The 27,950-nt window shown below is 41.2% G+C and overlaps 1 protein-coding gene across 1 annotated transcript; it reads right to left on the bottom strand.

Annotated features, from left to right (window-relative positions):
* Positions 1 to 2,475: 2,475 nt before the first annotated feature.
* On the bottom strand, positions 2,476 to 27,639 carry LOC149200553 (DNA polymerase zeta catalytic subunit-like). Its single transcript, XM_089400975.1, has 3 exons — positions 27,352 to 27,639; positions 27,143 to 27,225; positions 2,476 to 2,538 (listed from the first exon to the last, which is right to left on the bottom strand). Exons 1-3 carry the CDS (start codon positions 27,443 to 27,445, stop codon positions 2,476 to 2,478), a joined length of 240 nt encoding a protein of 79 aa, XP_089257101.1. The 5' UTR covers positions 27,446 to 27,639.
* Positions 27,640 to 27,950: the final 311 nt, after the last annotated feature.

Raw genomic sequence — 27,950 nt, 5'->3', positions numbered from 1 at the left:
CAAATTTATTGAAATAGTGTGAAACTTTACCCCACTGCTATTCACATTCTTGCTTTCTGCACTCTACTTTCATAGGATCCTCTTTAGGGTTCCCACTATGTATTGGCATCATTATACTGAGCAGTCCCTTTGACCTACGTTATTGGTCACTTGTTGGACATAAATAATATCATATAGAATACTAGGTTTCTAAAAAATAGGACCCAATTGAGCAGTCCCTTTGACCTACATTAGTGGTCACTTGTTGGACATAAATAATATCATATAGAATACTAGGTTTCTAAAAAATAGGACCAAATCGAAAAAAACTCACCACTAAAAATAAACCAAAAATCAATAGACTCTAAATGCAACCAAAATTCACCCCCACACTAGACTCAAAATTGAGCTCCAAAAATGTGATATATTCCAAAAGAGCAAATATATATTTTTAAAACTTAGTTTGACAAAAATTGACTAGCTTTGAGTAAGGCCAAAAATACGTCAAAACCTCGCACAAACAAAGCCCCCTTGGATCCAAATCTGCCTTTAGATTTCAAGAAAGATAAAATTTCTAAAAATATAATTTTACAACACTATAAATCTTGAAAATCTCAATGTGCCTATTTGAATAACTTAACACTGGGTCTCATCTGCTACTGAAAAAGATCAAGTTTCTGAAAAAAGAAACAGCTTAAAATAACAGAATTAAGATCTAAAAATTCCCTTCTCGCTGTCCTCATCCCCCATACATCCTGTAATGACTGGGGAAAAGCTGCTAAAAATAGTTCTTTGGAAACTTGCAAAAAATAGCACATGCTTTCCTCCTAGAATACAGATTGCTAGATAATCTCCAACATTGCAACTCTAGAACAAGGTTGGGCCGGAATAAAGGTACTCATACAGCCAAGGTCCTTACAAACCATCAACTCCAAAAAGTTGAGTTCAACCATATGATGTCCACAAACTGCCTATGCCAAATGTTAAGCTCAGTGATGTTGAGTTCACGCCATATAATATCCACGAACATACCTTAGAACTTAACACCAAGAATTGTGTAGGAAAATTTGGTGTTAACACATCCGCTATATATATAGATATAGATATAGATATATTTTGTTTTTAAATTTTAATATATTCATTTTATGTTATTTTGACTATGTGGTCTTGTGCCCTTAAGTTATGAATACCAATGGCATATTGGGACTCTGTGAGTACTGTAAGGTACATCACACCAAGCCTTTTGGGAGTTGACATCAATTTATTAACTAGACTCTCTCTTTTTCACAATGGAAGTGTATGAGAAGTATTATGTCAAGTAGAGGAAACACGCACAGAGTTGAAGAGAAAATATCAAGATTGAAAGTGAAGGGGTTTAAGGTGACATGGACAGAAGGGGCCTAAGTACGTAGTTTCCTAGAGTTCCAAGTCATTGCCACCAATGGATAGGCAAAAGGTAATTAATCCCTCTCCAGAACATGGATTGACCTAGTGCTAGGTTGGTTAGGCAGACTGATCACCTGGAGGAATAAGCTGCCCACAAGACATCTGGCAGTAGCATAATCATTCTCGTACCAAGTAATTCAGATTCACTGCTCAGCAGATAAGCAGAAGTATTCAGATGGATGTTCAGCAGATAAGTAGAAAATACAGATTGTTCAGCAGATGAGCACATAAATAAATTGTGGAACTCTTCCTCTTGTCACCTTAATTCCAGCTCAGGCATGAAAGCTTTCAAAAATAAATCTACAAATGGGAGGTGAGGATCTCTTATTGCAGTTATCCTTGTTACATAGCGATTCAGTGCCAATCCCAGTGAATTAGCCATGAATTGCATTGCCCATCAAAGAACAAAAGCACATGTATTAATTTATTGCATGCTTATTGATTGTGGTGGAAAGCTGTGCTTAAATCTTGACAAGCCTTGTCATTCAATAAAAGTAAACTGTCGTATGAGTTGTTCTAAGGATAAGGGATTCTGGGGATGACAAGGGGACTTCCACTCAGAGTAGAACAACCACAAAGGATCCCTTCACTTGAAAAGCAGGCAAAAGATGACATGAAGTGAGAAGTGTTCATAAACCAACAAAAGCAAATTTATAGTTAATTCAAGCCTGAAATAAATATCTTATTCTATTATTATAGAGATTCCGGATCAGACATTTGCATGAGAAACTTCTCACATAAAAAGTATAAATAGCTTCTATTTTCCTATGCAAATAATAATGCATTGCATTTTGGACTGAATGGACAACATACTATTTACTTTTTTACTACTTCACATAGTCCTTTGAAACCAGTGGACATAATGGATGAATTTTGCAGCCACTATCATCCATTGGGACTTAAGATAAAAGACATAAACAACAATCAAAGTCAAAAATTGAGCCTTCATGGAGAAAACAGAAACACATGGTGGGAAAAAAGATGTCATAGTATTTGCAATTTGAAAAGCAAAATCAAATTCATAAAGCAAATATTTGGATGCTAAGAGCACTAGCCTTCTTGAAGATTTTGAGGCAAGTCGTTATCGTATGGTACATAGAGATATGGGAAAGCCTGCATAAGTTCAGTAGAAAACAATTATTAAAACTAAATGAAAAGCAACCCTCTGAAGCAGGATAAATTTAACATGAAAAACCTAGAACTTTGTCAACCAGCAAAACAACAAAATTAGCAGGGCTAAAACATTTTTTCCACAACTATATGTTGCATGCGCAAAGATAGATTGATAGCATAAAGTTGACACTATAAAATAGAAAACGGTCATTTCCACAAAATTATATAAATTGCATGCTGAGATTGTAAAGATGCAGATCACCAGGATTTCTAAACTGATGCTTTCATATGATTACAGTAAAGTATGAATTTACCTTGCATCCCAACAAATGTGAAATAATGTAAAAGCTAAACAACATTTCCATTCTCCTCTGAATTTGAAATGAACTAAACTATAAAATACTTAACGATATTTAGTTGAATATAAGTATATTCCCACATATTAATATGTAAAAGCCCATGAACATTCTATAGTTTAATATTATGAATGACCATGTTTGTTTCTGTGAGGAAACAACTTTTTCCAGATAGAAGCTACTGCTCTGTTCCTTTCCGTACTGTCATGATCATCAATCAGTTACAGCACTGCCTATTGAAGGGAGAATGATGTAATTTCTGAGTATTTCTAATTAGATTCCATGCAGATTGGAACAAGTAGTGTTAGTGTACATCCTTGGCTATGTGTTACTTATTTTTACTTCACGATCCATTTCTTTCCTTCACACTGCTGCCATTCATCCCCGTCACTGCCACCACCACCCGACTCCAACCAAATAATCTGTTTGGGAAAATTAAATTTTCAGCCATTGACAAAAACCACATATTCTTGTTATGGGTCAATCTCCTTGACATGCTACAATCACAACTTGATGTACTTGCCCATATACAAAAAAATAGAGTGGCCAGAATGAAATGCAGCCTACGTAAAATTTAGGAGTAATTGGCTACTATCCATCATACCAAGAACATTAAGTGACGGGATGAACCATGCCCAATCACAAACCACTTGACATTTGTAGTCATTATTCATAGTCCATATAGCTGAAACACGCATTGTCGTTGCTTACTAATATGTAGCTCCAAACACTTAGCAATGTTCAACATTATTCCTATTATAAGAAAAAAAGGCAAATGATAAAAAAAGGTTGGTGGCCCTCCAAAGGTGATAACCCAATGAAAGGTATTATGCCTCACTGTAGCCAAAAATATTGAAAAGGGTTGTTGACATCCAAAGGGGGTAACCCACTCAAAACCATCATTCACCAACACAGCAAATAAATTTAATATTGAACCCCCGATGATTAATACAGTACCCAGAATAACTGAAGAAATTCATAATTTTATACCAGTATGGAGGCAAAAAAAGTACAAGTTTATGAGAACAATTTTCTATGGCTAGTATTAAGGCTCATGATGCTGCAGATCGATATCATCGATAAGAGATCGAAATTGAGCAAGAATGTACATATGCATACTTACAAAAGGAAATATTGACTGCCTGATTAGAATGAATTAATGTGCCAAAACAAATATTAAAAAATTGGAGAATGGTGATGCAGTGATAAGATCTACAGAACCACGTCACTATAGTATGAACTTTGAAGAGAACGTAGCAAAAGTACAAGTATTTTTGACACACAATCCTTCAGGATTATTGTATTGTTATAGATGTACATAATACAGAGGTACATGAACTGGAGAGCCTGGATGAAGACCAAGAGTCTCTCATAGGATGTGCAAGAAAAAGTTACCTCCCATTGTATATATGCAGCTTTGAGTTAATAAAAACACAGATAGGTGGAGTTACATGTCCTCAATCTTCGAGTTGCTCATCCCCAATCTGGCAGTGGTACCAGAACTTTGTTGGTTCTGATAACTCCATGTTTCCCGCGTGCTGAAACAGCCTCTGAGCTTTGCCATTCTCCTACCGCAAGCAGACCTGCACTCTGCCTCTTCTCTGACTGTAATGCCACACTATTTCTCTATATCTAAGTCTTTCTTAGTCGCACTCGTACTCATTCCAAGCAGAGCTTTTCAAACAGGGTCTTCATGCTAGGGATAGCGACCTAGCCAAATTGTTCAACCATGTAGTCTACGAGGGTTTTTGACAATCTTGGTAGCATCATATTATCCACTTGATTCACTAATCAGGCTCTCGTATGAATCCCAACAACTACAAGACAATCATGTTAGGCCATATAATTTTTAAATTTTATGCTATAGCCAATTTGATGCTTTCGGGGAAGCTTGAGAGGAGGCTACTCAAAGCCAAAGGACATGCTGGACCCCGACCTAAGTATTAGAGCATTGACCACATCCTTACACTCCAAGCCATTATTGAGGAGGCACAACATCACTCTTCAAAGGTCTATTGCTGTTTTGTGGACTTTCAAAAAGCTTTCAACTATGTACCCTACTAGGCATTGTCCCTGAGACTCAACGATATTGATATCTGAGATACCCTGTTGACAATTATCATACACCTTTACGAGTCAATTCTTAGTCATCTTCACATGGCACATGGATTATCAAAGTTTATCAAGGGTACCATTGGGGTCAAACAGTTGTCCCTTGTCCCCCACATTGTTTGGGATCTACATTAACGAGCTAGAGTCCTTTTTGCATGAACACATTCAGGAGGGAGATGGATGCCTACTCCACTATGTCTTGATACCTATCCTACTTTTCATTGACGATGTGATCCTTCTAGCCCTCATTCCATGAGGGGTTTAGATGCCCTAGCCCTCTTTTTTGACCTTCGACAATTCATAGTCAACCTAGGTAAAACCAAAGTCATGATCTTCAATAGATCGAAGAAGACACCCTTTGATCCCATTTCTTTTTTCAAAGGAGAGAAGATTGAGATCACTTGTACATACACCTACTTGGGGGTACTCTTCACAGGCCCTTGTTTAGAAGTGAGTACACTGTAAACACTTCCCGAGTAACACGGAAAGCTAACAAACTATGAGTAGAAAGCTAAGTTGCACGAAACGTTGAAAAGTCTGGAAGTTTTCAAAATAGGTACAACTAGAAACGCGACCCATGGAAAATGGAAACATTGATCAAAACGCCATACATACATACATAGTAACACACACACACACACACATACATACATACAAATAAGTTAATAACGTATTATCTTGCAAGAAAAGAAAGAATGAGACACATAACTGACATTTTAGAAGGAAAACCAAGTCTATATTAACTCTTATAAATGATTACATGATGCTCAAATCCAAAATTAGCCTTTATATATAAGCTTGTATATCAAAGGTTCCAAAATTGGCCTTTTATATATGAGGTTGTACATCAAAGGTTCCAAAATTAGCCTTTACACATTAGACTACTAAAATGAAACGTAAGCTAAAGACAATTATTGGCTACATTAACATATCATTAATCATAAAAATCCCCATCCTCATCAACAAAATAGAACAAGATGTTGGTTCAACAGAAGTGACAACTCTACTAGTACTTGCACTTGCAATTCCACTTGCATCACCTAGCACTAATATCAAGAGCACAAGAGAGAGTTCTAAGCCTGACATTCTACTTCCACATCCCAATATTTATGAGGTCCATTTGTATATTCTTCACCCCTATGAAACACAAGGGGTAGGTTTGAATGAACATATACAAGATCCTTTGCCTTTTGTGATCCCAACCTATTGTGCTTCACAGAATGAATGAAACTATAAGTGATCCAATTACATTTTGTTGATGAAGAGTTGCCACTTGTGCTAGAATAAGAGTGGCAAGACTTTGCAAATAAACATCATTTGCCCCATGATAAGTCCACCACTTAACCGGGTTCATGGTCCTCCTCTTATCCAAAGCTGATTAAGTCTGCAAAATCCTCTATTCTAGCAGCAGAACAAAAAAAATCCTCCCTTACATCAGTTTGTAAAGAAGCTGGAAACAACCTTTGAAAGACATTCTTCACTCCATTGGCCATCTCCTTCTCCTTATGTCGGGCCTTCTTTCCATTGCCTTGAGCAATGAATTCTTCCTCATAAAATTTTGGATCTAGAACATGTGCCAAAGTGTGCAATGGATTGTTGAAGCCACTCCACCTCACCCAAACTTACAAGGGATTAAAATTAAAATTACAGCAATGAACTTACTATCCTTTACCTCACCCGAACAATCCTATGCTTTTCTAAACATGGCTCCTTTTGGTGATGATGCAATGACATTAATAAATGGCCTATGCCTTGTGTCAGTCCAGCCATCTAAGATAACGGAAAGCCCTGTGCTACCCCACGAGTTACGAATTGGTTTCAAAACATCATCAAGAAGTTGCCTCTCTTTCTTGAGCAAAATTGTTCTAATTTTTTCATAGCTTGGCCCCTTGAAACCTTAAGGAATTGTGTTAATCACTCTCACCAAATCTTGCCATTATGGTGATAGATATTGACAGTCTCATTTATAAATATAGAGTTCTCCCTCCTTACCAAAGCATGTTGTGAAAATGTGAAATCATTGATTCCATAATAAGAACTTCTTTGGTGCAACATCTTGATTCTTGAGTACAATTTGTGAATTGGTTTTTCCATTTTTTTCTCTCCTTGTCTTTTGTAAAGATTATTGTGCCGTCATAAAATGTTATGCAGGTTTTTATCTAAATTACACAAAGTTATTTGATCAATCCATTGAGGAGCTAAATAGTCAAATCGAAAAGAAGGGTCATGATGCTAGGTCTCACCTTCTTTTAGAACTAGAGGTATCAAAATCTGATATTTGGACAAACCCTTATTGGAGGTTGATCCATTGGCCAGAGGTCTTTCAAAAGGTAGAAGTCTTAGACAAGCATAGGGACGACTAGCGTAATGACTCCAAACTCACTACTTATCCAAATAAAGGGTTGATTTAGGGAGGGTAATCAAACACTAGAAGAGGAAATTAGAAGGGCAAGGTAAGCTTCATCTTCACCTCAACGAATTTCAAAATTCAAAATCTTTTTCAAAATTCATTTATATATTATTTTTTGAAAACAAAAATCAAAAGCAAAACTACAAACACGAAAAAAATAAAAAAATTACAAGCTTAAGCTTTAATTTTCATCATTTAGCTAGTTTTGGCACTTGGGTTTTGCTTTAAAGATTTATTTAATTGGCCCAAGAAAGATATAATCACTTGTGTGTAGGAAAAGCTAATTTCAAACAAAACAAATTGTTGTCCAAAGGTTTTGCATGTCTGCGAGAACAAATTACAGCCACCAGTTGAGATGGTAAGTGAAGCTCTTTCAAGGGAATTTTGCATTTAAAGGTATAAATTTTCAACCTATTCATTTTCTTCACTTTTTAGAAGTATATTAAACATTTTTTAAAGTGAATAAACAATCCCAAGCTTGCTATGATAAAATATGTGCATAAATTAAAATCTAGGTCTTAACCCTGGTGGGAATTCAACCCCTAAAACTGAGTAGTAAATTCAAGATTTGGAAATCTATTGACATACTTAGCCTTTTGAATGCTAATGGACTCATTGGGTTCATATTTCACAGTAATAACGCTTCCAACCAATAGCCATAAGTTTCTTGCACATTTTAAGGCTTCTAAAAGGCCCCAAAGTAGACTATAGCTTGCTAGTTTCTGCATTTGTCTATCAAATTGCAGGTTTGCAGGTCTAATCAACAAGCTAAGTTGTCTTTTCCAACCATAGTTTTAAAAATCGATCGGCTTGAACCAAAAACCGGTCAAGCCAGCCAGTTCATTGGGTGATCGGGTCAAACCGAACAAAAAATCGGGTTTAAGGGCCTATTTCGCCTAAAATCCACAAAAACCAGCCCAAACCGGCCGGTTTAGCAGTTCTAAATCAACAAGCTAAGTTGTCTTTTCCAACCATAGTTTTGAAAATCGGCCGGTTCATTGGGTGACTGGGTCAAACCAAACAAAAAATCAGGTTTAAGGGCCTATTTTGCCCAAAATCCACAAAAACCAGCCCAAACCGGCCGGTTTATGGTCAAACCATCCGATTTCGTCCTAAGCCTGTTGGTTCATTGCCAAGGTTGTGACAGACCCACACAACATAGTTTAGGAAGCTTCCTGGGGGTTTTGGAGGGACAATAAGGGTTGTTTCCCGCCAAAAACACCATCTCCAAACCTTTAAAAGGAACTCACCACCCTCATTTGCCTCACACATCTCATTTGGAGTTTTTGTGAGTTTGATTGGGAGCTTGGAGAGTGTTAAGGCTTTTCTGGAGTAGTCATCTTGGAGCCTTGGAGTTGGAGTTGGAGATATTTTGGAGTTGTTAGTAATGTTAACATCTTCAAGAGGAGGCTAAGGAAGCTAGTTTGCATTTCCAGGAAAGGATTTTCACTTGAAAAATTCCTCAATTCACTGTTGTCCATGTATTAAATTTTTCTATGTGTTTTATGCTATCAAATCTCTAGTTCTATGCTATCAAAATTTGTAGGTTGCAAATGCATTTTTTTCCTAAATTTATCTTAGATTTTCCATTTTTCTTAGCTGCAAATTTTTTCAAATGGCAGATTTCTTTGCAAATTTTAATTATTTCAAGCCAATGTTGGGCGTGGAATCCCCCACAAGGCATGTTTTGGGGCTTAAAGCCCAAGTTTTGACCAAGTCCATTTTAAAGACTCCGCGATTTGTGGGCGCGGAGCGCGAAGTCATAATAGAGGTTGTCCGCCCTTGGTTTTGTAATGTAATGTCAGTTTGAAAGATCCACCCATGGTCCGTGGACCATGGGATTATATAAATAGAGTGCGGCTCTAAGTGTAGAAAACAATGGATGGAATCTAAGCATGACGAGTCTAAGGGATTGAGTCGAAGTGTAAGTTGTGTCCTTGGGTCGTGGAGTAGGAGAAGGCTTTGCAGCTAAGTGCGCAGAGGCCTAGTAGTCCGCAGCTGAGTGCGCGGACCCCTGCAACTGAGTGCGCAGGGCAGGTTGAGTCTGTAACCATTGGAAGCATTAATAAAGAGAAGTTATATCATATTTTTGTGTATCTTTTCCTGTTTTATGTATTATTGGGTATGAATTACAAGTTTACTATTTATTTGCTGCACAAACTCATATGAATGTGTTGTATAAATAAATATAACATAAGGCATCCATTTACACGAAGATAACTAACTGGTGTAAGAAGATAAGTAAGATCTCGGGTGTGACTTAGGGAAATAGTGCAGAGCGCTGCTCCAGCAGCGCGGAAGCCCCACAGTCCCTAGTTAGGGTTGCGCGAAGGCAAGTAGATCAGGGTGCGAAGGATAGGGAAGTGCGCGAAGTAACCTACGCGCAGGGACTAACAGTTGGACCGAATCAACCTCTCAGACATCTCAAGGGTGCGAAAACCTGGTTCCAGCACCCCCCATACTACTTCGGGTGAGACCTCGGTCCGCGCTCCGCAGACTATTGCCGAAAGGGCCTGTACAGGAATTTGTTTAGCTAATTAACTCCAAACATGGGTCAAGCCCCAACAGCCAACACGACTCCAAAAGCCAAGGACACTGCATGGGTTCATTGTGATGTGATTGATGGAAAAATGATATGCAAATTTTGCAAAAAACCTATTGGAGGTGGGGGTATTATCAGATTGAATCAACATTTGGCTAGGATAAGAGGCCAAGTAAAGCCATGTGAAGCACCAAATGAAGTGTTAGGTCCTAATAGCGCAAAATAACTTTCCAAGTTTGAAAATTTGGGGAGAATAAGGCTAGGGAAAAGGCCATCCAAGATGAAATTTCAAGGAAGAGGGAATTATTAGAAGCCATGAAAGAGAGTGAGTATGATGATTATGAGATTCAAGACTCTTCTTTTATCCCTTCCACCAATGACCCCTTTCACTATGTTCCTCTTGCTCTTGGCCAACAATCTAAAGGAGCAAAGAGAACAGACATCCAAAGTTATTTCTCATCCTCTGCCACCACTGCCTCTGCTAATCCCACTTCCTTCCAGCCAAGTCATCAACCCACTTTGGACCAAAATTGAAAAAAACAATGCCAAGAAACTTCTTATCAATACATTGCTAGATGGTGGTATGATGCAGTCTGCAGATATCCCATTTAATGTTGCTCGCTCAACTTATTGCCAAGCTATGTGGGACTCTATTATAACTGCAGGAAAGGGCTTCAAAGGCCCTACTATGCATGACTTGAGGGGAGCTCTTTTGCAAAAAGAGATTTCTTCCATTGATCAATATTTGGCCGAGTATAGAGAGTCATGGCTCAAAACAAATTGTTCCATCATGTCAAATGGATGGACCGATGGAAAAAACCACACTATCATTAATTTTCTTGTTTCTTGCCCTCAAGGAACCATGTTTTGACATCAGTTGATGCATCTGATAAGGTTAAGGATGCAACCCTTCTATTTGAGCTTTTGGATGAGATTGTTCAACAAGTGGGGGGGCAAAATGTTGTGCAGGTCATCATAGATAATACCTCAAACTATGTTCTTGCTGGAAAGATGCTTGATTCCAAATAAAAGACCATAATTTGGACTCCATGTGTTGCACATTGCATATACCTCATGCTTGAGGACATAAGCAAAGTGGAGTGGGTAAAAAACACTGTAGAGCATGCCAAATGCATTACAAAATACATCTACAACCACTCATGGGTATTGAGCCTAATGAGGAAAAACATTGGGGGCAAAGAGCTTGTTAGGCCTGCAATTACGAGATTTGCAACTCACTTCCTCACATTGCAATGTCTCAATTCTCAACAAAAAAACCTGCAGAAAATGTTTTCTTCTAATGATTAGACTGAATCTCGATGGGCTCGTAAACAAGATGGCAAAGACAACAAAAAGAAAGTTTTTGACAATTATTTTCGGAAAAGGTTTGCAAAGCTTATGAAAATTACCGAGCCCCTTGTTACGGGGCTAAGGATGGCAAAGGGGGAAAAATTGGCCATGGGCTACAATAATGAGGCTATGGATCAGGCAAAAGAGTAGATACGGGCAACTTACAAGGATAGGTTAGTTAAATATGGCCGTATATGGGAGATCATTAATAACATATGGAACAATCAACCCCATCGTCCTATACATGCAGCTGGGTATTTTTTTAACCCAAAGTATCATTATAAAGCTCTGCTAGGAGATCTGCGGGATGGGGAGATCAAAGATGGATTGATTGATTGCTTGGAGAGCATGGTCCCTATCCATGCAGACCAATTGGAAATACATAAACAACTTACTCTTTTCAGTATGGCAGCTGATACCTTTGGCAAAAATCTTGGCAAAGACGGCAAGAGATGTGGATCAACCAAGCAAGCAATTCCAATTTGTTTTTCTTTTCAAGTTAAATTGTTTACAAATTTACAATTCAAATTATCTATAAATACTTTTAATTTGTAAATATGTAATGAAATGAAGTTACCAATTAATGTCTTTTTCTTTGCAACACATTGGTGGAAGTCATTTGGCAACCAATGTCCACAATTGCAAAAGTTTGCAATTAGAGTCCTCAGCCAAAATTGCAATGCTTCAGGTTGTGAGTGCAATTGGTCTGTTTTTGAGCGCGTACTGTGAAAATTGGCAACTAGGGCCAAACTCCATGTGGGTCATCTTATTTATGGCAACTGATATTTTTCTTGGATTCCTCTCGTCGAGAGGTGTAGGATTGATCTAACGATCATCCGATTTCGACATGTATTCATGGAGATATGAATTTATTTGTGTTATAAGTCAATTCATCAAGGTCAACCTGCAACCAAATAAACCCACATGTGCTCAACGTTTTAGTATAAAAGGAAATGACTTTAGAGTCATTTCTCATACACACTTCCATCTTGATTTCTCTCCACTTGCCTTGGGTTTTAGTGGAAGAGAAATCTAGGAGTGGAAGCCCTAGGCATTGGAGGAAAAGAGGTTGCCCTAGACGCAAATGGAAGGCTGTCCTAAACGCTGGTCTAATCCAGCCCTAAAATGCTGATCTAATCCAGCCCTAAAAGTTGGTCTAATCCAGCCCTAACCACAATCAAACAAGAGAGTCTTAGCCACAACATGAAGGGACAAAGGGACAAAGTGTAGGCTGCCCTAGACAGCATGAAGGACTGTGTGGACAGCAAGGTCTTAGCCGCCGCATAAAGGGTCAAAGGGACAGCGTGAAGGGTTGTATGGACAGCAGTTTCTCAAGGGAGGTAAGCCGCACTATTTTCAAGGACTGTTGCAAAGTTTAGAGGTGGTTGTTAGGGTACTATTGAAGCCCTAACCAGAGTTGCTAAACTACAACAGTGCACCAACATTCAAGTATAAGTATGAGGATAATTTTATGATGAGAGTGTTGCTAGAAGAATCAGTGTAAGCATGTACAGCTTGGAAAGCATGGCTGGACAGCATGGCAAGCATAGAAAGTTGTGATGGGACAGCAGCAGTGACATGGCAGCAAAGGTACATGGTGCTGCAAACTCAATGGACAGCACAATGATGGGACAGCAACATATTGGGGCAGCAACATGTTAGGACAGCAGCATATTGGGACAGTAGCATATTGGGACAATAGCATGTTGGGACAGCACAATGATTAGGACAACTATGACATTGTGCAGCAGTGGCACAATAGGACAGCAGCAACAACAAGTACATGGTGGCAAGCATGGTGTTGCTAACACATTGGGACAGCTTGGCTATGATGCTTGTTGGAGCATAACAGTGGGACAGCAGTATGGCACATGGGACAGCAGTGCAGCATAAGGTGCAGCAGTATGATGTGTACAGCATGAGGTCCAGCATTGTAATGATGGGTGCAGCATGGTGCAGCGCAGTGAGGTGCAGCGCGGTGAGGTGCAGCATGATGACGAGATGCAGCACAATGATAGGTGAAGGAGTCACCTTGGAGAATCAATTGAAGCAGCATGTCTTCAATTGATCTCATGTATCATCTTCTTAGAGATGATCTATGCTCTTATCTAGATAAGTCAAAGTGTTGACTTCTATTGTAAATGTACTATCTCTCTCTCTCTCTTTGTTGAAATATTGAAGAACATATAAGAAAAATTGATCAAGGGTTTCCCCACATTGGGGTTTGTCCCTAGCTAGCGCCACATTTTGTGTCCTCTTGTCTTGGCTTGTCTTCTGCGATTTATGTTTATGTTCTATCTACAGTTTACTTTAATGCTGATGTGATTACTAATCTGGAAAAGATATTGAGCTAACTGTGAAAATTGAAATAAATTGCTCTAAGCATAGAACATACTAAAATTAACATGGTATCAGAGGTGAGGTGAAGACAACGCCCAAGGAAAAGTGAAAGAGCAATCACCAAAGACATTTGGGAAAGGATCAATGAATTCCTCATCCCTCTTCAAATCACCAACGGTGAAGGCGAAGCAGAGAACATTATCAGAATAGCACAACGGAAGCTTTTGATGGCCTACCTAAAGACCACTTCATTAGGAAGTCCAAGTCTCAGGGTGGAAGGAAAGATAGATGCCTTGTTTGTAATAAGTTCGGCCATTATGCGAAGGAATATCCGAGGTAGGGACACATCACTTGATGATGATAACAATCATTCCAAGGACATCCTCAATGATTGGAGGAATGACAAGTAATGCAGGTCATCAAGGAAACGATCAACTCTTCAAGAAAGCGAGGAACCCCAAGTATGAAGAATCAAATATTATTTCTGATAAGATAAAGAAGCAATATCTTGTATTGGCCCTCTCCTTCAGACTCTTTGGGAATCTGGCTTATTGATTGTAGTGCTTCAAAGCACTTCATCGAATAGGAGGGTGCTCTCTCTAATTTAGTAGAGATGGAAACAGTGGTGGGATTGAAGAATCAAATATTATTTATGATAAGATAAAGAAGCGTTATCTTGTATTGGCCCTCTCCTTCAAACTCTTTGGAAATCTGGCTTATTGATTGTAGTGCTTCACGGCACTTCATCGGATAGGAGGGTGGTCTCTCTAATTTAGTAGAGATGGAAACAATCGTGGGATTACACTTGGAGCCGACGCCACCTATCCCGGAAAGGGTGTAGGGAATATTACCCCTCAACTGAATGAGGGTAACTTCATTCATTTACAAAATCTCTTTTATGTACCTGATCGCAAGAACCTGGTTTCCATTTCGGCAATGGAAGTCAAAGGTTTCAGGGTGGCACACATCGATGGAAAGGTATGTGTTTAAAAATAGAATTTTCTAAGATGCTTTTACTCATGGGTTCAGGGTTGGAAATTTGTATCAAGTTACAGAATGGTCCATTGGGGACCATGTCAGTTGTCACATCTCATCTATAGCACTAGAGGTCTACTTAATATGGGGCCCTACCCGATGTGAATCAGACGGTGACAAGGATGCCTATATTCAAGAAGAGCATGAAGGTACATGTCTAAGATGTACGAAGGAAAATCTTACATGGGTACCATTCCCCTCATGTAACAGGTCCATAGGTTTGGAACAACCTGAGGGGTTTGAGATTCATGATCGGAAATCTCATGTGTGCAGATGGAAGAAAGCCCTCTATGACTTGAAGCAAAACACCTCAGGCGTAGTATGACAGGATTGATAGCTGTCTGATGAAGCTAAGATTCACTAGGAGTGTAGCCGATCCAAACCATTGCTTGAAGGTTGTGGATGATAAACCTCTCATACCGAGTCCCGACACCTTCTGAGGACGTTCTATTTCTGACAGGTGCAGACCCTCTCATTTGCAGAAGTAAGAGGGAGTTGGATTCCAGATGTGGAATGGTAAACTACAAGCCCGTGACTACCTCTAGGATCTTAACTTTCAAAATTTATATGGTAGTGATGACGGACCAGATTTGGGAAATGCCTCTAAGTTTCATAAACTCATTCGCGTTGATGTTCTTGGTGAACTACCATCCGGACATATGTTTTGCAATTAGCATGATGAGCTCATATATGGTTGAGCCTCACTCGATTGGTGCCAAGAATCTTCTGAGATATCTTCGGGGCACAATCTCTCATGGATTGAGATACACTACCGGAAATGTGACGCTGCATGATTATTCGAATGCTGACTGGGTAGGCAATGTGGAGGATCACAAGAGCACTTCTGAGTGTTGATGCTCTTTGGATTCTGCTTCGATATCATGGATGAGCAGGAAGCAAAAGTCGGTTGCTATAAGCACTGCTAAAATCGAATACATAGCTACGAATATGATCTCGTGTGAAGCTGCCTGGTTGTGGAAGCTCTTCAGCGAGCTGTTTGTACACATGACGGATAACATCGTGATCCTCTGTGTCAACCAGGGGGGGATTCGATTGTTGAGGAATCTTGTATTCTATGATTGCTCCAACAGATAGACATGAAATAATACCTTATCTAGGATATGGTACATCGATAAGCGAGGAGGCTCCATCGCATTGAGACTGATGTACAGGTCACAAACATTTTGTCAAAGCCCTGAGGAAAGGTCAAATTTTGACTTTCCCAAAAGACTTGGAGTCATTGAGAGACCCTCTTATGAGGGTCCTGCATGTTGCATGCATTGAGCTCTAAGAGCTCCATGGGACTTGGGGTACTTATTGGAGCAACCAACAACCATAGGGCAACTCACCCTCCCCTAATGATGCGTTGTGTACAGGGTGAATGGCTCAGTCTTCCCCTGTGATACCCCGAGGTGACTTAGGGACAAGATGAATGGTTCACCTGTCGAGGCATCCTACCCATATAGTCTGGGACTCATGGGAAGTACCTCTCATCTGGCCAATAAGCAAGGAAATGGGGTTAGGGACCATAGTAGTACTATCGATGGACGCATCGTTGTATCTACCGTACTCCCTATCCTAGGATGACCTCCATTGATCTGGGATCAATATGAGTGGTTTGAGACACTCTCTTGTGATATTGATCTGGGATCAATGAAACTGATCTGGGATCAATACGAGTGGTTTGAGACACTCTCTTGTGATATTGATCAGTAGAGAATGGTATGAGACATTCTCGTGTCAGTAGAGAATGGTATGAGACATTCTCAATCAATTCTTCTTCTTCATGGTTCTGCAGAGAAGAGCAAAGCAGAGCTCAGTAGGGTAGAGCAGAGCAGGGCACTAATGGTAGAGATAGTACAATCCAACAGATGGATTAGCAGATAGAGTTCTCCCTAGTTGAGAGGGAGTGTTAAAATTGGCAACTAGGGCCAAACTCCATGTGGGTCATCTTATTTATGGCAGCTGATCAAAGCAGTGCAAGGCACTGATGGCAGAGATAGTACAGTGGGAAAGATGGATTAGCAAATGGAGTTCTCCCTAGTTGAGAGGAAGTGTTAAAATTGGCAACTAGGGGCAAACTCCAAGTGGGTCATCTTATTTATGGCAACTAATATTTTTCTTGGATTCCTCTCGTCGAGAGGTGTAGGATTGATCTAACGATCATCTGATTCTGACATGTATTTATGGAGATATGAATTTATTTGTGTTATAAGTCAATTCATCAAGGTCAGCCAGCAACCAAATAAACCCCACATGTGCTCAACATTTTAGTATAAGAGGAGATGACTTGAGAGTCATTTCTCACACACACTTCTATCTTGATTTCTCTCCACTTGTCTTGGGTTTTAGTGGAAGCCCTAAACGTTGGAGGAAAAGAGGTTTCCCTAGACGCAGATGGAAGGCACCCCTAAACGCAGATGGAAGACAGCCCTAAAAGCAGACTAAAGGCTATCCTAACGCAAACCTAAAGGCTGCCCTAAACGCTGGTCTAATTCAACCCTAACCGCAATCAAACAAGAGAGACTTATCCGTAGCATGAAGGGTCAAAGGGACAACGTGTAGGCTGCGCTAGATAGTGTGAAGGGTTGTGTGGACAGCAAGGTCTTAGCCGTCGTATAAAGGGTCAAAGGGACAGTGTGGAGGCTTCCCTAGACGGCGTGAAGGGTTGTATGGACAGCAGCTTCTCAAGGGAGGTAAGCCGCACTCTTTTCAAAGACTATTGCAAAGTTTAGAGGTGGTTGTTAGGGTACTATTGATGCCCTAACCAGAGTTGTTGAACTACAACAGTGCACCAGCATTCAAGTATGAGGATAATTTGATGATGAGAGTGTTGATAGAAGAATCAGTGTAAGCATGTACAGCTTGGCAAGCATGGCTAGACAGCATGGCAAGCATAGCAAGCTGTGATGGGACAGCAGTTGTGACATGGCAGCAAAGGTACATGGTGCTGCAAACTCATTGGACAGCACAATGATGGGACAGCAGCATGTTGGGACAGCACAATGATTAGGACAGCTATGACATTGTGCAACAGTGGCACAATAGAACAGCAGCAACAACAAATACATTGTGGCAAGCATGGTGCTGCTAACACATTAGGATAGCTTGGCTATGATGCTTGTTGGAGCATAACAGTGGGACAGCAGTATGGCACATGGGACAGCAGTGCAGCATAAGGTGCAGCAGTATGATGTGTACAGCATAAGGTCCAGCATTGTGCAGTGCAGTGAGGTGCAGCGTGATGACGAGATGCAGCATAATGATAGGTGAAGGAGTCACCTTGGAGAATTAGTTGAAGCAGCATGTCTTCAACTGATCTCATGTATCATCTTCTTAGAGATGATCTATGCTCTTATCTAGATAAGACAAAATGTTGACTTTTGTGGTAAATGTACTCTCTCTCTCTCTCTGTTGAACTATTGAAGAACATATAAGAAGAATTGAGCAAGGGTTTCCCCAAATTGGGGTTTGTCCCTGGCTAGCACCACATCTTGTGTCCTCTTGTCTTGGCTTGTCTTCTGCTATTTATGTTTATGTTCTATCTCTAGTTTACTTTAACGCTGATGTGATTGCTAATCTAGAAAAGATATTGAGCTAACTATGAAAATTGAAATACATTGCTCTAAGCATATATCATACCTAAAATTAACACATACACACGAAGAAGAGAAACCGTTTGGAACAAAAACTGTTAAATGATCTTGTCTTTGTGCAATACAACCTTCGACTAAGGCGAAACCAAATGATGAACAAAACCCCTGATCTAGATCCCATTGTGTTGGACGATATTGATCCAACATCAAAATGGGTAGAGGAGAATGAAGATCTTGTGTTTGATGTTGATTTTGATACTGACATGGCATTAGGGGGGATGAAGCAAATTTGGTAGCGCCATCATAACCAGGATTAGTAGCCACATCAAAAAGAGGCAAACAACCAATGGAAGGCACTAGTCATGCAGCTCAACCAATTCATGCTTCCATTAGGTCCACTTCTATTATTATTGTTGGCAATGTTAATACTGAGGTTGCAAATGAGTCTGAGGCATCCTCAGACTCTGAACCAGACGATGTCTATGTAGCCCCTGATGATGATCTTGTGTCTAGTAGTGGTCATGAATTTGATGATTGTGTTGATTTGGGGTAGCATTGGATGTGCTTAGCCACAAAAATTGGTGGAGAGGCTAAGTCACATGAGATCTCCAATACCCAAGAAGGGTTTGGGCAGATTCTAAACAGTTTGAGAGATATTAAAATAATTAATATTTTTAATGGAGTCCCTAAGTCTAAACTTAGGGAAAATAAAATATTAATGTGAATTAATATAAAACTGTGTTAGAATGGTCCAAAAGTCATGGATCAAGCCAGATCTAATCTTAACCATTGATTAGGGACTTAATCTCGACCGTTGATTTGTCAACGAGAAAAATATAAGAGGAGGCTTGAGGGTCACTTGGAGAACACACCAAGAGATCAAGATTTCGACTTTATGAGGTTGGGTTTGCTGAGAAAGTTGAGAGAGTGATCAGAGTTATTGCTTAGAGGCAGTGAATACAAAAGCAAAGAGGTAGAAATAGCACATGGAGGATCAGCGCAGTAGTCGGAAAGAGGTACGCAGAGCCAGCCAGGGCTCACGCAGAGGCAACCAAGAGCTACGCAGTGCCTCAAAGGGCTAGCGTGGGTGACGCAGAGGGCCAGAGGACTGATGCAGTGCCTCCAGAGGCTGACGCAGGCCAAGCCAGAGTGACATTGGGCTAACGCTAGGCCAGAAAGAGGCTGACGCAAGCCAAGCCAGAGTGACATTGGGCTAACGCTAGGCCAAAAAGAGGCTGACGCAGTCCCTAGTGGCTAACATTGGGGTTTCGTGGGGCAAATTGGAGTTGTAGAGCTGTCGGAGTGTTTATTCGGGGTTTCAGCCGGAATATCTGCTTCCAAGTAGAGAGGTACTACTGCCGAGATTTTTCTCTGTTGGGTGAGCCGGATTTGGCACCCAGATTGTATTCTAAAACTGCTTAATAAATCAAACCCTCAGATAGCTACACCAGTTTTCCCACATTGGGTTTTTTCGGGGACATTAGTCCAAAAACAACAGTGTCACTTGTGTGCTTGTTTCTGTTTCCTTCAGTTGATGATTTGTAATGTGTTGAGCATGTACTTGTATTTATTTCCAGTATTTACATGGTAAATAACTTGTTAATTAACAGAACAAGTAGGTAGGAATAAATCAGTAAAGTACATGAAGGGTTTCTAACGGGTTAGACTTAGAAACTTCAACATGGTATCAAAGCGTGGCTGCAAATCACAGGAGAACTGAGGACATCAGCCGAGCAAAGCAGCAACGGCAAAAAACAATTGTCCCAAGTGACAGAAGTTGTTCCTAGCAGAGTAGCAGCAAGAAAGGGGTGACGTAGTGCCTGCGTCATCAAGATTGAGCCAGGAAGAGGCAGCGCAGATGCTGAGGGAGGCAAAGACAGGCTCATGCAGAGCCACGCAAAGGCCAAGAGGGCTGACGCAATTGACTGAGGAAGCTGATTTGCCGGGATTGCGTAGAGCCTACGAGCTCTAACCTTCAGTATGCTACGGTTTAGGAGGTTGTGGGTAAGTTGCCGAGTGGAGTTGGTGGGGTACTGTAGTCAGAACAGTACCTAATAGGGCAAGGCCAAGGAGGTAGTTGCTACCAAGGATTTCTAGCCGAAAAATCCAGACCAGTGGTGCAGCTGCACTGGCCATCAGAGCAGGGGCATCTCCACATTGGCAGAAGGGTTTCCAAGAGGGAAATCGAGGCTCAAAGGGAGTCACACCAAGAACTTCTAGAAGAGAAGTAGAGGAGCAGCGAGATGGCAGTGAACGGGGTAAGAGACCAGGATAGACTAGATGGAGCCTCAAACTTCGTAGTCTGGAAGGCCAAAATCCTATCCGTTCTAGACAGGAATCGTGTCAAGCACTTCACTTTGAGGACAATAGCTATGCCAGTTGACCCAGCTAATAACGACAAGTACGAGGAGGCAATGGTGAGGGCCAAGAGCATCATTCTTGACAACGTCAAGGACCATGTAGTACAACATATTGCCGAAAAGGACACGGCACATGAGATGTGGGAGGCCCTAAAGAAATTGTACCAGCATACTTCTGTGCAGAAAATGATATTACTAGAAAATCAATTGCGATCATACCAGATGCAGAAAGGAGAACAGATCGACCCCTTCCTTAGTCGATTGAAGGAGATTCGGGATTAGCTGACTTCCATAAGGGTCACGTTGAATCAAGAATTGATGGTGAGAACAACCCTGAACGCAGTCTCAGAAGACTGGGAGGTTTTTGTCCAGAGCATACTGGGCAAGACAACCCTTCCAGATTGGGAGGAAATGTGGGTTGCTCTTCGCCAAGAAGAGATCAGAAGGCTAAGCAAGGCGTGAAGCAGCGACAAGGGGATCAGAATCAAGAAGGAGGAGGTGGATGTTGCATTAACATCTGAGGAAAAGCAAGAGAAACATAAGAAGGACCTCTCCAAGGTCAAATGCTTCCACTGTGGGGAGCTGGGTCATTATGCGACCCAGTGCCAAGGAAGAAGAGCAAGGGAGAGGCCTCCGAGACCAAGGCTACACCAGCAAGAGCAGAGAAGGAAGTAGAGACAGACGATGACTATGCCATGAGTGCACACACACCAAGAGATCAAGATTTCGACTTTCTGGGGCTGGGTTTGCTGAGAAAGTTGAGAGAATGATCAAAGTTGCTGCGTAGAGGCAATGAAGACAGAAGCAGAGAGGCGGAAATAGCATAGGGAGGATGAGCACAGTAGTCGGAGAGAGACACGCAGAGCCAGCCAAGGGTTCACACAGAGCCAGCTAGGGCTCACGTAGAGGTAGCCAAGAGCTACGCAATGCCTCAAAGGGCCAGCGTGGGTGACGCAGAGGGCCAGAGGACTGACGCAGTGCCTCCAAAGGTTGACGCAGGCCAAGCCAGAGTGGCATTGGGCTAACGCTAAGCCAGAGAGAGGCTGACGCAGTCCCTAGAGGCTAACGTTGGGGTTTCGTGGGGCAAATTGGAGTTGTAGAGCTACCGGAGTGTTTATCCAGGGTTTCAGCCAGAATATCTGCTTCCGAGTAGAGAGGTACTACTGCCGAGATTTTTCTCTGTTAGGTGAGCCGGATTTGGCAACCAAATTGTATTCTGAAACTGCGTAATAAATTAAACCCTCAGATAGCTACACCAATTTTCCCGCATTGGGTTTTTCCAAGGACATTAGTCCAAAAACAACGGTGTCACTTGTGTGCTTGTTTCTATTTCCTTCAGTTGATGATTTGTAATGTGTTGAGCATGTACTTGTATTTATTTCCAGTATTTACATGGTAAATAACTTGTTAATTAACAGAACAAGTAGGTAGGAATAAATCAGTAAAGTACATGAAGGGTTTCTAACTTGTGTGCTTGTTTCTATTTCCTTCAATTGATGATTTGTAATGTGTTGAGCATGTACTTGTATTTATTTCCAGTATTTACATGGTAAATAACTTGTTAATTAACAGAACAAGTAGGTAGGAATAAATCAGTAAAGTACATGAAGGGTTTCTAACGGGTTAGACTTAGAAACTTCAACATGGTATCAGAGTGTAGTTGCAGATCACAGGGGAACTGAGGACATCAACCGAGCAAAGCAACAACGGCAAAAAACAGTTGTCCTGAGTGATAGAAGTTGTTCCTAGCAGGGTAGTAGCAAGAAAGGGGTGACGTAGTGCCTGCATCATCAAGATTGAGCCAGGAAGAAGCAGCGTAAATGCTGAGGGAGGCAAAGACAGGCTCATGCAGAGCCACGCAAAGGCCAGGAGGGCTGACGCAGTTGACTGAGTAAGCTGATTTGTCGAGATTGCGCAGAGCCTAAGAGCTCTAACCTTCAATTTGCTAGGGTTTAGGAGGTTGTGGGTAAGTTGCCGAGTGGAGTTGGTGGGGTACTGTAGTCAGAACAGTACCTAATAGGGCAAGGCCAAGGAGTGGGGAGTTACTACCGAGGATTTCCAGCCGGAAAATCTGGATCAGTGGTGCAGCTACACTGGCAATCGGAGTGGAGGCATCTCGACATTGGCAGAAGGGTTTCCAAGAGCAAAATCGAGGCTCAGAGGGAGTCACACCAAAAACTTCCAGGAGGGAAGTAGAGGAGCAGCGAGATGACAGTGAACGAGGTAAGAGACCAGGACAGACTGGATGGAGCCTCAAACTTCGTAGTCTGGAAGGCCAAAATCCTATCCATTCTAGACAGGAATCGTGTCAAGCACTTCGCCTTGAGGACGATAGCTATCCCAGTTGACCCAGCTGATAACGACAAGTACGAGGAGGCAATGGCGAGGGCCAAGAGCATCATTCTTGACGAGGTCAAGGACCATGTAGTACCACATATTGTCGAAAAGGACACGGCAAATGAGATGTGGGAGGCCCTAAAGAAATTGTACCAGCATACTTCTGTGCAGAGAAGGATGTTACTAGAAAATCAGTTGCGATCATACCAAATGCAGAAGGGAGAACAGATCGACCCCTTCCTCGGTCGATTGAAGGAGATTCGAGATTAGCTGACTTCCATAGGGGCCACACCGGATCAAGAATTGATGGTAAGAACAACCTTGAACGCAGTCTCAGAAGACTGGGAGGTGTTTGTCCAAAGCATAATGGGCAAGACGACCCTTCCAGATTGGGAGGAAATGTGGGCTGCTCTTCGCCAAGAAGAGATCAGAAGGCTAAGCAAGGCGGGAAGCAATGACAAGGGGATCAGAATCAAGATGGAGGAGGTGGATGCTGCCCTAACATCTAAGAGAAAGCAAGAGAAACAGAAGGACCTCTCCAAGGTCAAATACTTCCACTATGGGGAGCTCGGTCATTATGCGACCCAGTGTTCAAGGAAGAAGAGCAAGGGAGAGGCCTCCAAGACCAAGGCTGCGCCAGCAAGGGCAAAGAAGGAAGTAAAGACAGACGATGACTATGCCATGAGTGCACACACACCACTTGAGCGAAAGTGGGGAGATATTGAGCTATAGTCAGGCAAACTACAGGCGATGAGGAGCAAGATGTTCGAGGTACCCATCCTCTTGGAATAGACCTTGCTATGGGAGCCCCAAAGAGAATTAGCAATACTAGCGGATGTCAATAGAGACAGATGCGGATGGAGCGACAGAGGGAGCTACAGTGCAAGGTTCCCAAGATAGTGTGAGGCAACAGTGCAAGAAGTATGGGAGTGTTGCACCAGTGCAGGATGGCACAGAGAGGTGTGCAACAGTGCGAGATGCACGGAGTTGTTGCAGCAACGCAGAGGTCAGAGAGGGATCTCTTGTCAGCGATAGAGGGAGCTTCAGCATCATGGGTGTCTCTAGCCTGACGGAGATGTCAAAGTTGGGAGATCAGTTACTTACTTCTCAGTAACTCGGTTACAGTGCAGAGGTTAATAGTGACAATGCTATGGGCAGCACGATGCAACAGGATGAGAGGGAGTTGTAGTATGGATGCAGCAGTGGCAGTGGCAGGGCCATGGGTAGCAGTACAGGATGCAGGAGTGCAGATGATGGGCAGCGGGCCTAGCATCAGCACAGGGACCGATGCCAGATGATCAGGGTGATACTGAGTGAGAAATATTACAGTCCTCGCTAAGAGGGAGTGTTGATTTGGAGTAGCATCGAATGTGCTCTAACCACGAAAATTGGTGGAGAGGCTAAGCCACGTGAGATCTCCAATACCCATAAAGGGTTTAGGTAAATTCTAAACAGTTTGGGAGATATTAAAATAATTAATATTTTTAATGGAGTCCCTAAGTCTAGACTTAGGGAAAATAAAATATTAATGTGAATTAATATGAAATTGTGTTAGAATGGTGCAAATGTCATAGATCAAGCCAAGTCTAATCTTAGTCGTTGATTAGGGACTTAATCTCGGCCGTTGATTTGTCAACGAGAAAAGTATAAGAGGAGGCTTGAGGGTCACTTAGAGAACACACAAGATATCAAAATTTCGACTTTCTAGGGCTGGGTTTGCTGAGAAAGTTGAGAAAGTGATCAGAGTTGCAACTGAGGGGCAGTGAATACAGAAGCAAAGACGCAGAGATAACACCGATAAGATCAGCAGAGTAGCTGGAGAGAGAGACGCAGAAGCACCCAAGGGTTCATGCAGAGCCAGCGAGGGCTCACGCAGAGGCAGCCAAGAGCTACACAGAGCCTCAAAGGGCCAGCGTGGGTGACGCAGAGGGCCAGAGAACAGATGCAGTGCCTCCAAACACTGACGCAAGCCAAGCCAGGGTGACGTTGGGCTAACGCTGGGCCAGAGAGACCCTGACGCAGTCCCTAGAGGCTGACGTTGAGGTTTCATGGGGCAGATTGGAGCTGTGCAGTTGTCAGAGTGTTTATCCGAGGTTTCAGCCGGAATATCTGCTTCCTAGTAGAGAGGTAGAGAGGTACTACTGCCAAGATTTTTCTCTATTGGGTGAGCCAAATTTGGCACCCAAATTGTATTCTGAAACTGCTTAATAAATCAAACCCTCAAATCGTTGCACCGGTTTTCCCGCATTGGGTTTTTCCGAGGACATTAGTCCAAAAACAACAGTGTCACTTGTGTGCTTGTTTCTATTTCATTCAGTTGTTGATCTGTAATGTGTTGAGCATGTACTTGTATTTATTTCCAATATTTACATGGTAAATAGCTTGTTAATTAACAAAACAAGTAGGTAGGAATAAATCAGTAAAGTACATGAAGGGTTTCTAACGGGTTAGACTTAGAAATTTCAACACATTGATGATGTGTAGACTTGTAGTCTTGTAGTAAGACAATGGCCTCATAGCTTGTAGCATTGTTTTTGGACTTTATAGGTCATTTAGAGCCTCACTACTTATGTATTTTGTCGATGATATGTATTGCACTCGATGCCATTTTGATATATTCACCTTTACATGGTATATAGATGAGCAAACTTTGCATATTTTGTCTCTATTGGCTTGGAATCGTGGTTTTAAATCTTAAAAATAGTTTTTTTCATTAAAAAATAATTTTTTTAATGTATTTTTTTTAAATCGGTTCATTGAGATCTGACCAGTCCCTATTTGAAACCTAGTTTATTAGGTGAACCAGTCCGGTCAGTTTTTTAAACTATGTTTCCAACATCATATCAAAGGTAACATCAAGGCCATTCATCCTAAAATTGGTGAGGACAGTTCACACTCAATTTTGTGCATTTTCGAGGGGTTATTTTTTCATTTATTGAATGTTTTGGTTGCTGGTCTACACTTTTCTACTATAGTAAATCAATTTTCAGATTGGCAATTATTCAAATCGATTCCTAGACCCCATCAACCAAAAAAGATTTCATAGGCACTAGTCAATTGATTTTGTGGCAGAGTATCGATGTTGTGTATGGAAGTCTCCTGTGGTTCTTTTAGAAGTCAACTTAAAGAGTGGAGACTCATGCCAAGATTACAGTGAGTGAGACTTGTCCTATGCGGTGCCGCCCTAAAATCTTGACTGTTAATCCAAAGAGTAACAGATTACCTGCTGTCATAGTGATTAGTAAATTTTCAGATTGGCAATTGTTCAAATTAACTCCTAGACCCCAATCACCCAAAGAAGATTTCGTAGGCACTTGTCAATTGATTTTGTGGTGGAGTATTGTTGTTGTGTAAGGAAGCCTCTAGTGGCTCTTTTAGAAGTTGGCTTAAAGAGTGGGGAGTCGTGCCAAGATGACACTAAGTATGCACTTGTCCGCCCTAGCATCTTGACTGTTAATCCAGACAATCCAGACAGTAACAAGCCCCTACAAACATAGTGATCAATTAGTTGCAAGGTGTTTATGTTTACTTCTTCAACCATCCCCTTCCTTCTATATGTAGCATGTGTATGTGAGAGAGATAGTGTGTCTGAGAACAAAAACCTGAAAAATAACCATCAAATATGCTTATTGTCTAACTTTCTGGTAGAATCATGTAGGAACACATCCAATGTAAAGATATTGGCCATAATTATAATGCAGAGTTTTTTGTTTATTTATCATCCCCTCCAGCATAATTGGCCTATCAGATGTTATGCAAATATGCAATTGCATCTTAATACAAAGGCACGTATCCTTTGATAAGATTTTGTTCCACATTCATATGCCTATAATATGCAAAAGCAAACTTAATACAAAGGCACGTATCCTTTGACAACCTTTTGTTCCACGTTAATATGCCTATCTATCTGCGATCATGTTCCAATGAAACCTATGCGCACATTTAACAAGTAGAAAGCCTGATTGCCCGAGGAAGTCAATTCTTGTGTTAAATTTATACTGTGCCTACTTAACTAGAGTGAGGAAAAGGTTTTGGAATTGCTTCCAATCGTCGCAAGTTCGAACCCCGTGCTCTTAATTATCTTGCTGATACAACAAAAGTCCAGAGATGCAAGCTATTAAAATCATTTCTTAAATTCTTCTGAATAAAAGAACTCGAAATCTAACCCCATGAACATGCATGCAAGTCTTCTGACCAGCGAGAGTAGAGCCATATATTCTTATCACGGGCACCTCTGCCACTGTTTGACCTGTCAACAACACGGAAGACCATCAAATTAACTATAAAAGCAATAAATAAATTAAAAAAAGGAATTTGACAGGCAAAGTGCTGTAAAATTCAAGGGTTTCACAAAGCCATTTGATGAGTAGAATACCATGAAATGCGTTGTAGCAGATATCCACCTCTGGAATAGGAGTGGCCATGTAATAATCCATGCACACTACTCTCATGCTGAATTTCAGAGCCATCGCGGGACATGGAATGATAACTGCGGGACGAAGACCGGCCGCGAGAAGGGTTGAAATGAGGGTGAACAGAGCAATTCGGCCCGTTTATTGCAGTGAAGTCGGTTAGAGCCCCAACCGCCCTTCGGCTCTTCAATTTATTTTTGTCAACGCAAACAATCCCATGCAAATGCTTTCTTTATGGAGACAAACTCGAATTGGAGGGAAGGCAAATGATGGGGTAGGTGCGAGAGAAATTTGTAATTTTGATGGTGTTTTCGCATGCTGGCTTAGTTAGCCATAAACAAAGATGGGTAAAGCCCGTTTTATGATGAACAACTAATTTCTCGTGTCTAGTTTTATTTACGATGATGTAAAGTATATAATAAATAGTTTATTATGGGTGTGAATGTGCACAACCCCACATTTTGAGATAGGATGGGCAAATGCTAAACCATAAATGTGATAAAGATAACACATGTTTTTTGGTTCAGAGGGAGTAAGTGTGTGATAAATGAATATAGAGGGG

The sequence above is a fragment of the Pinus tabuliformis genome, chromosome 2_1, assembly GCF_031772625.1.
Source record: "Pinus tabuliformis cultivar Carrire ecotype Pingquan chromosome 2_1, CPIR1, whole genome shotgun sequence".
In the NCBI taxonomy this organism is placed as follows: domain Eukaryota; kingdom Viridiplantae; phylum Streptophyta; class Pinopsida; order Pinales; family Pinaceae; genus Pinus; species Pinus tabuliformis.
The sequence above is the reverse complement of the archived record's forward strand: the minus strand, read 5'-3'. Positions and strand labels throughout refer to the sequence as shown.